General features: G+C 51.6%; 1 protein-coding gene across 1 annotated transcript; it reads left to right on the top strand.

The window, feature by feature from the left end:
* Positions 1-7,231: 7,231 nt before the first annotated feature.
* Positions 7,232-11,262, top strand: EVX1 (even-skipped homeobox 1). Its single transcript, XM_069088258.1, has 3 exons — positions 7,232-7,646; positions 9,609-9,889; positions 10,729-11,262. Exons 1-3 carry the CDS (start codon positions 7,232-7,234, stop codon positions 11,260-11,262), a joined length of 1,230 nt encoding a protein of 409 aa, XP_068944359.1.
* The last annotated feature ends 959 nt before the right edge of the window (positions 11,263-12,221 follow it).

Raw genomic sequence — 12,221 nt, 5'->3', positions numbered from 1 at the left:
ACAGCTGCCTTTCATTAGCCTGGATTGCTCCTTTGCTAATTCTGGGAAAGAGAACTGAGTAGGGACCTAAGACAGAATGCTAGGGGTTGAAATAACTAACGTTAGATAATCCTGAAACTTCCAGAAAAGTATCTCAGGACTAACCTAGTTCCACTGCTTTGTTTTTACAAATGAAAAAAGTGAGAAGCAGAGAATTTAAATGACTTAGCTAAGGTCACACGAGTAGTAAGTAGCAACCAGGATTTGAACCCAGATCTTTTGACTCCACTTCCAATGCTCTTCTCACTGCAACCCATTGTGTCATAGTGGTGTCTGGAGTTCAAAAGAGGTCCACACATCTGTGCCACAACTAGACCAGTTTGTTTTTGTTTGTTTGGTTGGTTTCCAGTCAACAAGAGTTGTATGTAGTAGGGAGCTGGAAGTTAGGAAGAAGATGAACTACAAGTGGCCCAGAGTGAATGGCACCACTCCCTTGTCATCATTTCCTTTGTCACATGGACTCCAGGAGGACAGTTGCTTGCCACATCTTCCTTAGTGGTTTCCATCAGACTTCATCTACATTGGTCCTGAAAATCAGAGAAATGGAGATAGGATCCATACAATTCAAACAAAATCGACAAACCAAGCAATCAATGCAAGCATCGAGAGGAGGCAAGGAGCAAGGAGACAAGGTGAAAGTTCAGCCTCAGTTTACTGGATTTCTAGCTCACTCGGATTGAAATCGGTTCATTTTTTGCCTCTTCTTGCCTGGAAGGAGGTGAGCACGAGAATTCAGTAACAGAGCCTATTTCTCTCTTCAGGTCCCTTTGTCTCTAGAACAGCTCGAAGTCTCTGGGAAAGGGATTTGCAAAAGTTGGGATCCGGGCTAAAGGGGATAACTCTGTGCTGAAGTCGTGGGGAGGGGAGCTCACTATTCCCCATTGTCAGTTTCCCCAGGATGGTGGGGGACGAAAGGACTTCGATGAAGGAGGCCAGCCTGACCTCCTCGACGTTGTCCTGCACCGGTGCCTTCCCCAGTGCTCCTGATTAGCGGTTGCCACGACTAGATAGAGACGGTCCTGAGCATCGGTCCAGAGTTCTAGAGAGCCTGATTAAGTGGGAAGACCCAAACGATGCTCGGATTCCTCCTCCAGTAAGGGATTTGGCGGGTGGTGGATCGGATGGTGATTCTGCGGTGACAGCCAGCGGGATTCCTCTCTTTATATCCTGGGAGGGCTGAGGCTCACAGCAGCCCCAAATAAAAACATTGGCCAGGCAGAGAAGAAGCCCTTCAGCGTCTTCTACTGATCTTTCCCACTTCAGAGTGAACAAAGTCCTAAAAGCTTAAACTAGAGCCTCAGTGGAGGAGGAAGCTGAGCTCATTGGAAAACACCGGGGATTCGAAGTCACTTGACCTAGGTTGGAAGACTGGATTTCCCACTTTCTATTGGCTCCTTGGACAAGTCCAGTTCAGCTCTCTGGGTCTAGGTTGAAACGAAGTGCGTGTTTCTAAGACCCTTCCTGACTCTAGATCCTATGACCCCCGTATCAACTTTGAGCCCACGTCTTCCTCCCTTTGATCCTGGGCCTCACAATCTTCATGTATCTAACGAAAAGCGTTGACCTAGATGAAATCCAAGGTTCCAGTTCTAGAGCTATGAACTCTGTGCGCTCTGGGTTTTCAGCCTATATTTCTAAGTGGAGCTGCCTTAAGGCAAGAGGAAAGCAGGCAGATAACCTTTCCGTGTTCTCCCTTCCCTTTCTCACTTTGATTCTGAGAAGCACCTCCCCCCTTTCCTTCCTGTGAATGAAACACAATCGAGTCCCCTTTCTACACCCTCCCCTACTCTCTAGCCAACCTCAGTACCCCCAAAAGGGCAATTTGCAGAGGCTGAAATTTCAAAGGCGAAGGCCCCTTAATGGCCGCACAAAGCCTCCCAATTTAAAAAGCAAAAGACATAGCCAGGCTTCGCCAATTAATTAGTTAGTGAAGGACAGGTGGCCATTTATTCCGGGCAGGCTTTCGGAGAATCCTCTTTTGTTCTTCCATTTTACGAAAAAGCGCAGACATATTGAAATGGACTTGTCCCCCCCCCCGGAGCGAGATACCTGCATTTGAGTTCCACTGCCCCCGAAATGTCTGCGGGTGTTCCGTCTAACAGGGATCCCCAAGGATGTACCGAAGAGCAGTGAACCTGCAAAAAGAAAAACAGACAAAGGAAAAGCAGATCGAGATATGGTGTGCACAGGGGCCACAGCACTGGTGGTAATGGAGAATTCACAGTAAGGACGCCGGGTCTCTGGATAACTGAAAAGCCAAAGCCGATTGTTATTAGGAGGAAATTTAACTCGGAGTAAAAGCAGAGTGGGGCGGGGAGAGGTGGGGGTGGAGAAAATCACTGAAGTTTCGGGGAAGATTTAAAGGAACTTACTCCTTCGTGGAAGAGGTGGTGCCTACCAGACCAGAATAGAGTATACATTGTCATATAGGGTTTCTGTATTATATATTTTGCCTTTTTCTTTTTGGTCAAAAGGAAGGGTTCAGTCTGGGGGCAGAGGGGGGGAGTGGCAACGACTGCTGTAAAGACAGAAAGTATAAAGCATTTTACCTCCTTCCCAACTATAAACAATTTACGATGCTCCCGGACGAATCTTGGAGCTCACTTCCTACCTCTCTCCAGGGAGGTGGGGGACTGCTCCGGCAGAGCATCGCATACTTTGTAGGGCGTTTATGGTTCTCTTTGATTAACTCTCAGTTGTTAAGATTGTTCTTAGTTACACCCTGGCTGAGGAGGGGCGTGTTTTCAGAAATTACTGTAATTTAAAAAAAAGTCAAAGATAAAAAAAATTTTTAAAGATAACGTAGGTGCTTAGCTCTTCATCAGCAAGTAATGAAAAGATTCAGCCAGATGCTGGTGGAGATCTGAAATTCCTGGATGCCTGTGTGAGGGAAGGGGGAGGGAGGGGGGTGGACCGTGTGAGTCGGAGGGACTCCGGGTTCCATTTTAAATAACAAATGCATCTTATCTTCCCACCTCGACAGCCCCGGGGCAATATCCTTCCCAAGCCGCCCCGCCGCCCCGCCCCTATGCTCTTAACTGCAGGAAACAGGTCCGGAAGCTTTTGAACTACAGAGAATTGAAATCTGAGAGCTCCTGCTCTCCCGATCTTCAGAGATAGTCAGCCCTCCTGGCCCGAGAGCCAAGAATGCCAGAAGAGGGGCTACGCTCCCCGGCTGCTGCAGACTCAGAGAATTCCGGGAACCGGTTTTACCTTTTTGGGCTCCCCGACCCCTCTCTGAATGCTCTTTCCAAGAGTCGGTCTCTTATGGTTCGCACTGGCTCCTTCTAGGGCTAGCTGGGCCCGGAGAGTGAGCGGAGAGCTTCGGCTTCTCTGCACCTCCCTTCACAGTCCAACAATGTCATCAAAAGAACAGTGATGAAATTGTGACAAAGATGCCAGAACCCTAAGAAGAGGGGAAAAAAAGGCCTTTCCTCTCTTCTCCTTTCTCTTTCTTCCTTTCTTTCTCCTGTCTTCTTGCTTTCCTTTAATCTTAATTATTTTACTTGACTTTTCTCTTTCCTTCCTTCTTTCCTACTTTCCTCCCTTCCTTCCCCCTTTCCCTTTCTCTCTCTGTAGCAATTTTTGCCTTATCTGGATTTCTTCAGTTCCTTAAGGGCTATTCTGGGAAAAAAATTTTAGAGAGACCCCAACACCCCCTTCAACTCAACACAGTGTGTTCTCACACCGCCTTTCCCCCCCCCCCTTCCCCAATTCGGTTGTAGTCTAAATGAAACCAGTCAGAAAGCCTGGTAGAGAAAAGCCTAGCACATTTGGTATAGAAATGAAAAACTGCGGAGAACAGGAGAAGAGAAAGGAGGTCAGATACGGGCCGTGGCGGTTGACACATCCATTCTGGAGAAAAGGAGTCGCAGTTTTCTGGGACCTGACCTCAGTTTTCTTAGGCTTACTCTACCCGGGTATACCTGTCTGAAAAAGATTATGCAAAAGTCCCTTGGGGACGTCTTTTCGTTTCTATTTCCAGGGGATAGGAATAATGAGAATAACAATAACAAAATAATTCTAATTCACGTTGAGCCCTCTAAGGTTCACAAAGCTCTTTGCATTCCTGATTCCATTTGCTGGACTGATGGGGGGAAACTGAGTGGAAGGAAACACCTGTGTTGTGCATTTCATTAAAACACGGTACCTAGGTGGGGGGCCTATAGCCTGGAGATGACCACCCCCATCTCTTCATCTTCTAGAAAATACCAGAGGAAATATCAAAAGGAAGGGAAATCCCATTGAATTGTTTTAAGGGAGGGGAATAGTGGAAGGGAGGTGGAGTTTTCAAAAGAACCTGTCCCAAGTGGCTTGGATAGAGATGGATTTGTTCATAGTTGGACCCTACAGGGAAAGATCAGAAGCCCAGTGAAAGTGACTGGGGGTGGGGACTGGGGAGAAAGGCGGTGATAAAAGTAGGGAAGGATTGGCTTAGAAAGTCCTGGTCCCATCGCTGCGGCAGCCTTGGTCATGTCGGTCGCCCAGGGAGATCAGCTCCTGAGGACTTTGATTTTGAGCGGGGAGGAAAAGAGAAAAAAACGTGGCTAGCTCCTTGAAGACACTTAAAGGGGACAGAAAGTTCAGAATCCCGCATTCTCAAGCAGTCTACACTCACTACAAGCACGCAGCTTACAATTTTGGATTCCCCGTCCAGCCCCGCCCCCCAACCCCAGCCCCACTTCCCCCGGCTTCAATAGAGGGCCTCTGGCCAGTCTCATCAAACCAGGGGATAGGAGAGGGGCGGCCTACGGATCCCTCATTCTCACCATCAGACTCCTCCTTAGCTGACTTCAATCGGGAAGATCCTGTTGGATCGTCTTTCCTGGAGGGAATAGAAAAGTAGATTAAGAGGAGAGCCCTAGTCTCTCCCTGCATGTCTTCTTCCTTGCCGAACCCCAAGTCTCCCAACCCTGATTTTCCTAGTTCCTCGTTAAAAAAAAAAAAGCGTCCACCTAGGCCTCATCGAGGTAGAGAAAGAGGCTGCGATTTCCAACGTGGGGCAGAGGAAGAACGCTTATGCTTGTGTCTTCCGGCAAAGCAGAGAAGGAGAGAGTTCCTAGCAACCTGGTGGCCTCTGCAGCAGCCCTGGATAGAGACAGAGAGGGAGAGAGGCAGACAGAAAAACATAGAGATAGACGAATAGACATAGAGACAGAATCCGTGTCCTTAGTTGCTTGTATGCCTGTGACTTTCCGTTCAGAAAAAAAAAAATGAAGGTGTCTTTTACTTTGCTGTTCCCAGAAGTAACTGGGAGTAAGGGGCAAGAAAGGCCAGGTTGTCTTTTTTTTTTAAAGTAGTATTTGATCTATCCATCAGGGAGCATTTATTAAGTGCCTACTCTATACTAGTCACTGGGCATACAAAGAAATTCAGATGTACCCTATTTTCCCCTTCCCCATATATCAGGCAGGGGTGCATAGTCCCCAGGCTAGCTGAGTTTTTCTAGCAGAGCTTTAGCTCTCATTCACTTCTGGGGAGAGGAGGCGTTTTGGGGTTCTGCTTTCTCTTATCCTAGCTCGTTCCAGCCTATAGCCTTGCTATTCTGGGAGGTCAGGAAATCTCGGAAGAGAGGCGACTGGGTTGGGGGCTCGCGCCTGTGCGTGAGTGTACAGGTGTGCACTGGGTGAACTCCGACCCTAAAGTGACCCTCTTGAAAAGAGAAGGAAAACGTCCGCAGAGGCCTAACCATGAAAAGCAACGATGCGAGGTAGCCCTCTCAAGCGGCAAGGGACTTTTACCATTTGCTGGCAGCTCCCTTCGATCTCCCTCTCCCCCTTCCTCCCCTCCCTCCCCCCACCCCAGTCTGGGTAGCAGGACTAAGCTTGTAGCTCTGCTCGGTCAAGTATTGAGTAGTTTCTTGTAGAGCGCTGGCAATCGCCAATTCTCTGAGCGAAGATTTCCTCTCCTCCCCACCCCCATTCCCATCCCCAGAAGTAAACTGACCCTTTGGTCTCTTTTTCCGGAAAGTTCGTTTCCCTCTCTCCAGGAAGAGCTCAAGAAACAAATACTCATTCCACCCCCACCCCCCCATCTCCACACAGATACCTGAACTTCTGGGAGAAGCCGCGGAGCTCAGAGACGAACCTTAGGCCACCTGGGAGAGGAAGACGAAAGGAATAGGGGCTTACTGTCAGGAGGCAGGTTTGGGCGCTGTTCTGAAAGACAACACAATACCAGCCCCTCCAGAAAAATATTCCAAGTTTCTGTTGACCTGTGATAAGGAAAATCAGAGGAGGGGAGTCTGACTCAGGGTACTGTGGCAGGCCAACCCGGAGAAATGACCAAAGAAACAAAGGACAGATAAAGCCCCTAAAAAACGACTATCCCCAAACATATCCCACAAAAATTCAGATCTGTGTCTCTCTCTCCTCTCTCTCTCTCTCTCTCTCAAAGCTTGTAAATAGATTCTGGTTCTCGAGCTGGTGGCAACGAGCTAAATAATTCAAACGAAAGCTGAGGTTGGAAAGGCTGTCTTCACACTTCTAAATGCACTTATGGACCCCCCGACTCAGCAAGGCTAGATCAAGGTCTCGGTTTACCAAAACAAAAACATCAAAAGGCGGCCCCCCGATTGGGAAGCGCCGTTCCCTCGGCGCCCCTTCCTCCCGCAAGGCCGAAGAGACTGCGTTTTGACCGAGTCCCATTTGCATCCCCCCCCCTCCTCCCCCGGCTTTCCCCTCTCGGCCACTGCTCGCGCCCCTCTCTGTTCTCACACTCTCCTCCCCATTCGAGCCTGTCCACACCACACCTGGTGCATCACCGCCTAGCCATTAGCTTCGGGCCTCCTTTCATCTTCCTCGTGGCAGACGTCTCTATTTATCCACTTGCAATCAATGAGTGGCGTCACCAGCGGTCCCGTAATGACGCCGGCACCATTAAGGATGACAGGCTAGAAAGAAGAAGGCAATGGTGATCCCTCCCAGAGCCAGCGCAGCCCAGCGGAGCGCGAGCATCGCAAGGTGACCTGTCTCCCTGCTACTCTGTGCGCTCCGGTCCAAGCCGCTCTGCTCCGCTCCTCCCCGGCGGCGCGGCCCAGCCCCGCCGCCCTCCCTCTTCTTCCCTCGGTCTCTTTCTTCCGTCGAAATCGGAGGCCAAGGGCTACGCGCTGCTTGAGCCTGGGCAACTGCCAGGTGGGAGCTTGCTGGAGGGTCGGAGCCCCCACCCCTTTCTTTCTGAAAAGCGCCGCGGGATGGAGAGCAGGAAGGACATGGTGATGTTTCTGGAAGGGGGGCAGCTTGGCACGCTAGTTGGCAAGAGGGGAACTAATTTGTCAGAAGCAGTGGGGAGCCCTGGCCCCGAACCCCCAGAAAACATGATCCACCGGAATTGCCTGAGTCCCCGCTCGGGCCCCTTGGCGTCCCGAGAGAGGGGCGGAGGCGGCAAAGAGGATGAAGTGGAAAGATTGCCACGGACAGCGACGGGGGCGGGGGCGGAGAGCCGCCCAGCGGGGCCCGCTGGGGTGGCCCCGCCGCCTTCCTCCGAGTCCCCCTCGGTCAAAGGCCAGCAGAGCAGCTCGGATACCGAGTCAGATTTCTATGAAGAAATCGAGGTGAGCTGCACCCCAGACTGCACCGCAGGGAGCGCCGAGTACCAGCACAGGAAAGGTACACACCAAGCTTTGCCCCAGCCTGCTCTCCCTCATTCGCCTGCCTCCCCCACTCCCAGCCCCAGAGCCCCGATGGCCCTCCCCCCATCCTCCCCTCCGCTGTCCTCCTAGGTAGCCTCTGTAGTCTCTTGCCCTGAAGTGGACTGAAAGGATGGAAGGATTGAGGGAGGGAGAGGTGAATTCCTCGGCCTAATTCCTGGTGAAGCTGCAGAAGCAGAGGGGCGTTCCTGGCTGGTTACCTGCTTCTAACCCAGCCTTCCTCCTAGTCCCACAACTTGGAGGAGGGTGCAAACTTGCCTCTCCCCGAGCCCCCCGAAGGGATCAGGCTCTGAGTCTACCTCAGTGAGGGGTACTGATTCAAGGGTTCGAGAAAGCCCTAGGCCTAGGCCTTGGGTTGGGAAACGGGTCGGTGTGTTAGACCAAGTGCTGGACAATCCCTCTGACACCTCCGGGAGGAAGTCTAGGAGACCGTGCCCTAGTGTTCTGTGGGAAGGTTGGACCTCGCCAAGATCCGAGCTTATAAGGCCTCAAAGGCTTGATGTGGCGTCTGGGCAGCAGGGTTTGTAGATGGCAAACATGCTAACTGTGGAGGCAGACTGTGTAAGCCAGGACAGGATGAGTGCAGAAACGCTCTCTAAAGAATGGTCCAAAGGCAGCCAACTGCAGGCCGCCTGAGGAGCCACCGCCCGGCCTTTTTGCACTTCGGCTCGAGGGCCGAATTACCTTGGCACTTCCAGGGCTCAGCGGCGCCAGTTCGGAAATGGTCCCAATGAGCTAATTGCCTATAGTCTCGGACACAAAGAGGGCGAGTTACATTTGCAAAGCAAAGGACTGGAGCGGGCCTCCCCACCTTCCCATCCCCCCTGTTCCTCTGCCTCTACTCCACCACCCCCGTTCAAGGCCTTATCCTTTTCCCCGAACTTCTCAATCTCTCTTCCAATCCTACCCCCAAAGAACAAGGAGCCGCGGAGGGTGGGGGTTCTGTAGGTAAAGAAACCCCACCCTTTTTCTTTCTGCACTGTCCAAAGTTGAGAGAACGGTCACCAGCCTCTAGTGCTGGTGCGGGGTCCACCTTTATCCCTCTCCTGTCCCGAGGACTCCAGCGGACAGACTCAGCAGCGGGGAATAAAAGATCCAGAAAAAAAGACGGCCTCCCATTCGGGGAGAGGGGAGAGACCCAAGGTCTCTGTCCAGCCAGTTTGCCGCAGCCCCTGTTACACCCTGCTTAGGCTGTGGAGTTGAGGGACTTTGGTGCAGAGCTTTAGCGAGCTCAAGGGGTTGGGCGGAGGGGGAGGGGTAGAGGGAGGACAGAAATAGAGAGGAAGAAGGCACCCCAACAGGCCGCATACACAGTCACATCTCCAGCCAGTTCACTCAACACCCACAGGCTCCTCGTCCCCCTACAGATCCGATTGCAAGTAGTATTCGTGTACCTGTTTGAAGCCCACCTCACACGTACAAGAAAGCGCGCGCGCGCACACGCATACATACACACACTTCACGACGCCCTCTGACAGAATGAAAGGCTAGTTCAGAGGGGTAACACCAACTCCATTTCTCTTTCAATCCTGCAGAGACGATGGTTTGCCCCGTTGTCTCCCCCAGACCCAGTCCTTGGAAGGAGTAAATGCTAAACGTCCAGCTCAGGCCGATCACCTTCCATAGACCCTTAGTCCCTGAAACCCACATACTAGGACTGTGTCCCTCGGTCTCCCATCCTTCCTCGGGTGGGATGGGGGTGGGGTGGAGAAGGTAAAGGAGCTGGCTTCTGGTAAGCACTCCTTTACCTAGAGATGGAAACCCGTGCTATAGCTTGGGGGAGTAGGGTGTTGGGGACCCCTTCCTGTCCCCTTGTGCTCCCCAAGCCCACATCCAGCGCCAGACCCGCCCCGGTCCCCCTTCCAGGCCCTCTGAGCTATCTCGAGTAGGCAGTGTGTCTGCTTTGGGCTCCCTTGTGCAGGGCCATGCTCCGAGGCTCTGGCTGGCAGTCCCAGCAGTGGAGGAGAGCCCCCCAAGAGCGGCGGCGGGGGAGGCCCGGGAGGCGGCGGCGGCGGCGGCGGCGGCGGCTCCCAGGGCTCCCTGGCCTGCAGCGCCAGCGATCAGATGCGCCGCTACCGCACCGCCTTCACCAGAGAACAGATCGCCCGGCTGGAGAAGGAATTCTATCGAGAGAACTACGTGTCACGGCCCCGGAGGTGCGAGCTGGCGGCCGCCTTAAACCTGCCGGAGACCACCATCAAGGTAGGTACGACGATCCCCCACAATCCGCTTTCCTTTGGCCCTCCGGCCAGCTTCCCTGGCAGAGAGAGAGCTGGGAAGCCAACTTCCCCCTTTTCTTTTTTTCCTCTGTCCCAACATTTGCTGGAGTAACTGACTGGGGTGGGGGTGGTTTGAGAAAGAGGGGTGGAGAGTAGTATGCCCGAGGTCAGACCTGGGGACTAAGAGATGGAGCCGTGGAGCAGGCTCAGGGGCTGAGATCTGGGGTCTGGAGGGAGAGAGTCAGGGAGACCCGGGGAGGGAGGCTAGGCCTACTGTAGTCTTCTCCTACCCTCAGCCCCCACTCCCAGGTAATACTAGGTCTTCCACTGGACAACAGACTCCCTATCTGTGCCCACATTAACAACTAATCCTGATGGCTATTCTTAGTATTTCCTGTGAAACAACAATTCCTTCCAGCCTCCTCTTCAACGACCCTCTCCAAGATATTAATTCCCCGCAGTTGAGTGAAGACCAATGTTTGGTTCTCAGTGAGGTCCAGACAGATACAGAGGACAAAAAACTTAGCAACATTCGGCCACAAAGTCTCAGCTCTCTGCTCATTTTCTTATTGGGGAAATGTTCCGGGACAGCTTTCCGGGCTCCCAGCTAGCTTTCCCCATATTCATCATTTCAGTCATATTCATCAGAGTCCAAACTGTCCCCGCCTTTAATAAAGGGGGAAAAAGCCTCTGGTGCCATCCTTCTGGGCAAGGGAAATAGTCCCAGAAGCCAACTAGTCCTAGGTGTTAGGGTAGAAATTGGGGGATCAGGGAGATCTGGTGAGCATTCAGAGGCTCCTCTATTTCCTTCGTCTCTGCCAGGTGTGGTTCCAGAACCGCAGGATGAAGGACAAGAGGCAACGCTTAGCCATGACCTGGCCTCATCCAGCCGACCCTGCTTTTTATACTTACATGATGAGCCATGCTGCAGCCACAGGGAACCTGCCCTACCCATTCCCCTCCCACCTGCCCCTTCCTTACTACTCCCATATGGGCCTTGGAGCCACTTCAGCCTCTGCTGCCACCCCATTCAGCACTCCACTGAGACCCCTGGATACCTTCCGGGTCCTGTCCCACCCTTACCCAAGACCTGAACTCCTCTGTGCTTTTAGACATCCGTCTCTCTATCCAGCCCCAACAACGCATGGACTTGGAGGTTCGGGGGGCAGTCCATGCTCATGCCTGGCTTGCCATGCCAGCCAGTCCAATGGCCTGGCACAGAGACCTTCTGGCTCAGACTTTTCCTGCTCCTCCACAACCAGGACAGACTCTTTCATCACCTTCACGCCCTCCGTACTGAGCAAAACCTCTTCAGTGTCCCTGGATCAGAGGGAGGAAGTCCCCCTTACAAGATAGAAGGTGCATCTCAGGTTTCTCCAGAACACTCATTTTTAGGGCAGACCCTCTTGCTCTAGGACTTACCCTACCACCACCCCACCTTTCCACCTTTATTTAATTCCCTTCCATCTTCCCTTGGACATCTGTGGCAAAAAGGAGACAGAGGACTAGAAATAACAACCTGAAAAAGATTTCCAGGACCATGAAGGAAACCTGCTGGTGAAATGTGAGGGAAAAGAAGCCACTTGTCTGGCTATGCTGAAGGCACATCCTGCCATCCATCTTTGGAGAAGATGCTAGAGCCTGGCAGGGATATATTCAAGGCTTCACCTGAAAAGAAAAAAAAAAGAGACAAAACTTTAAAACCCACCCAGGTGTACACATACATACACATACACAAGCACATACAAAGCAACCTTACTCTCCTATCTTTACCTGATAAAGCTGAAACACTGGAAGGGGATATTGCTGTCTTTAACAAAAAGTTGTGTGCACACACGCAAACTACATAAGGAGCTTTCTTTGCCAGATTTTCCAAGTCTAGTAATGGAGGTTCTGGATAGCTACACAACTCAGTATTTCTTTTTAAAAATAGAGAAAAGGAAAAAATTGTTCTGCTGCCATAAAAATCCTACCAACATGTATATATTTTTGGTGGTTTGATTGCATTCTTTGTGTCTCAAAAATACAATATATTCCAACTAACCAGGATCTAATCTCTTCCCTAGAACTCTGCTTCCCAGTTCCCTGCTCCACCCTAACTTGAATCTCATTTCATTTCTGGCTGTCTGAGTCTCTGTCTCTCTCTCTGTCCATTCCTCTTGTTTGTCTCAGAAAAAAAGATCTTCAAAGAAGGGGGTGGGGGAAGGAACCTTACCATGTGTCAAGGTGCAGATTCATGTTATTTACCCCAAAACAAGTGTCTGGTCATCAGGGGCTGATGGGTGGCCCCCCTGTCTAAATTAGCAAGGCTGTGT

This window comes from Petaurus breviceps, unplaced genomic scaffold (assembly GCF_028583685.1).
Source record: "Petaurus breviceps papuanus isolate PSGF00001 unplaced genomic scaffold, PetGlider_PUasm1.0 185, whole genome shotgun sequence".
In the NCBI taxonomy this organism is placed as follows: domain Eukaryota; kingdom Metazoa; phylum Chordata; class Mammalia; order Diprotodontia; family Petauridae; genus Petaurus; species Petaurus breviceps.
The sequence above is the reverse complement of the archived record's forward strand: the minus strand, read 5'-3'. Positions and strand labels throughout refer to the sequence as shown.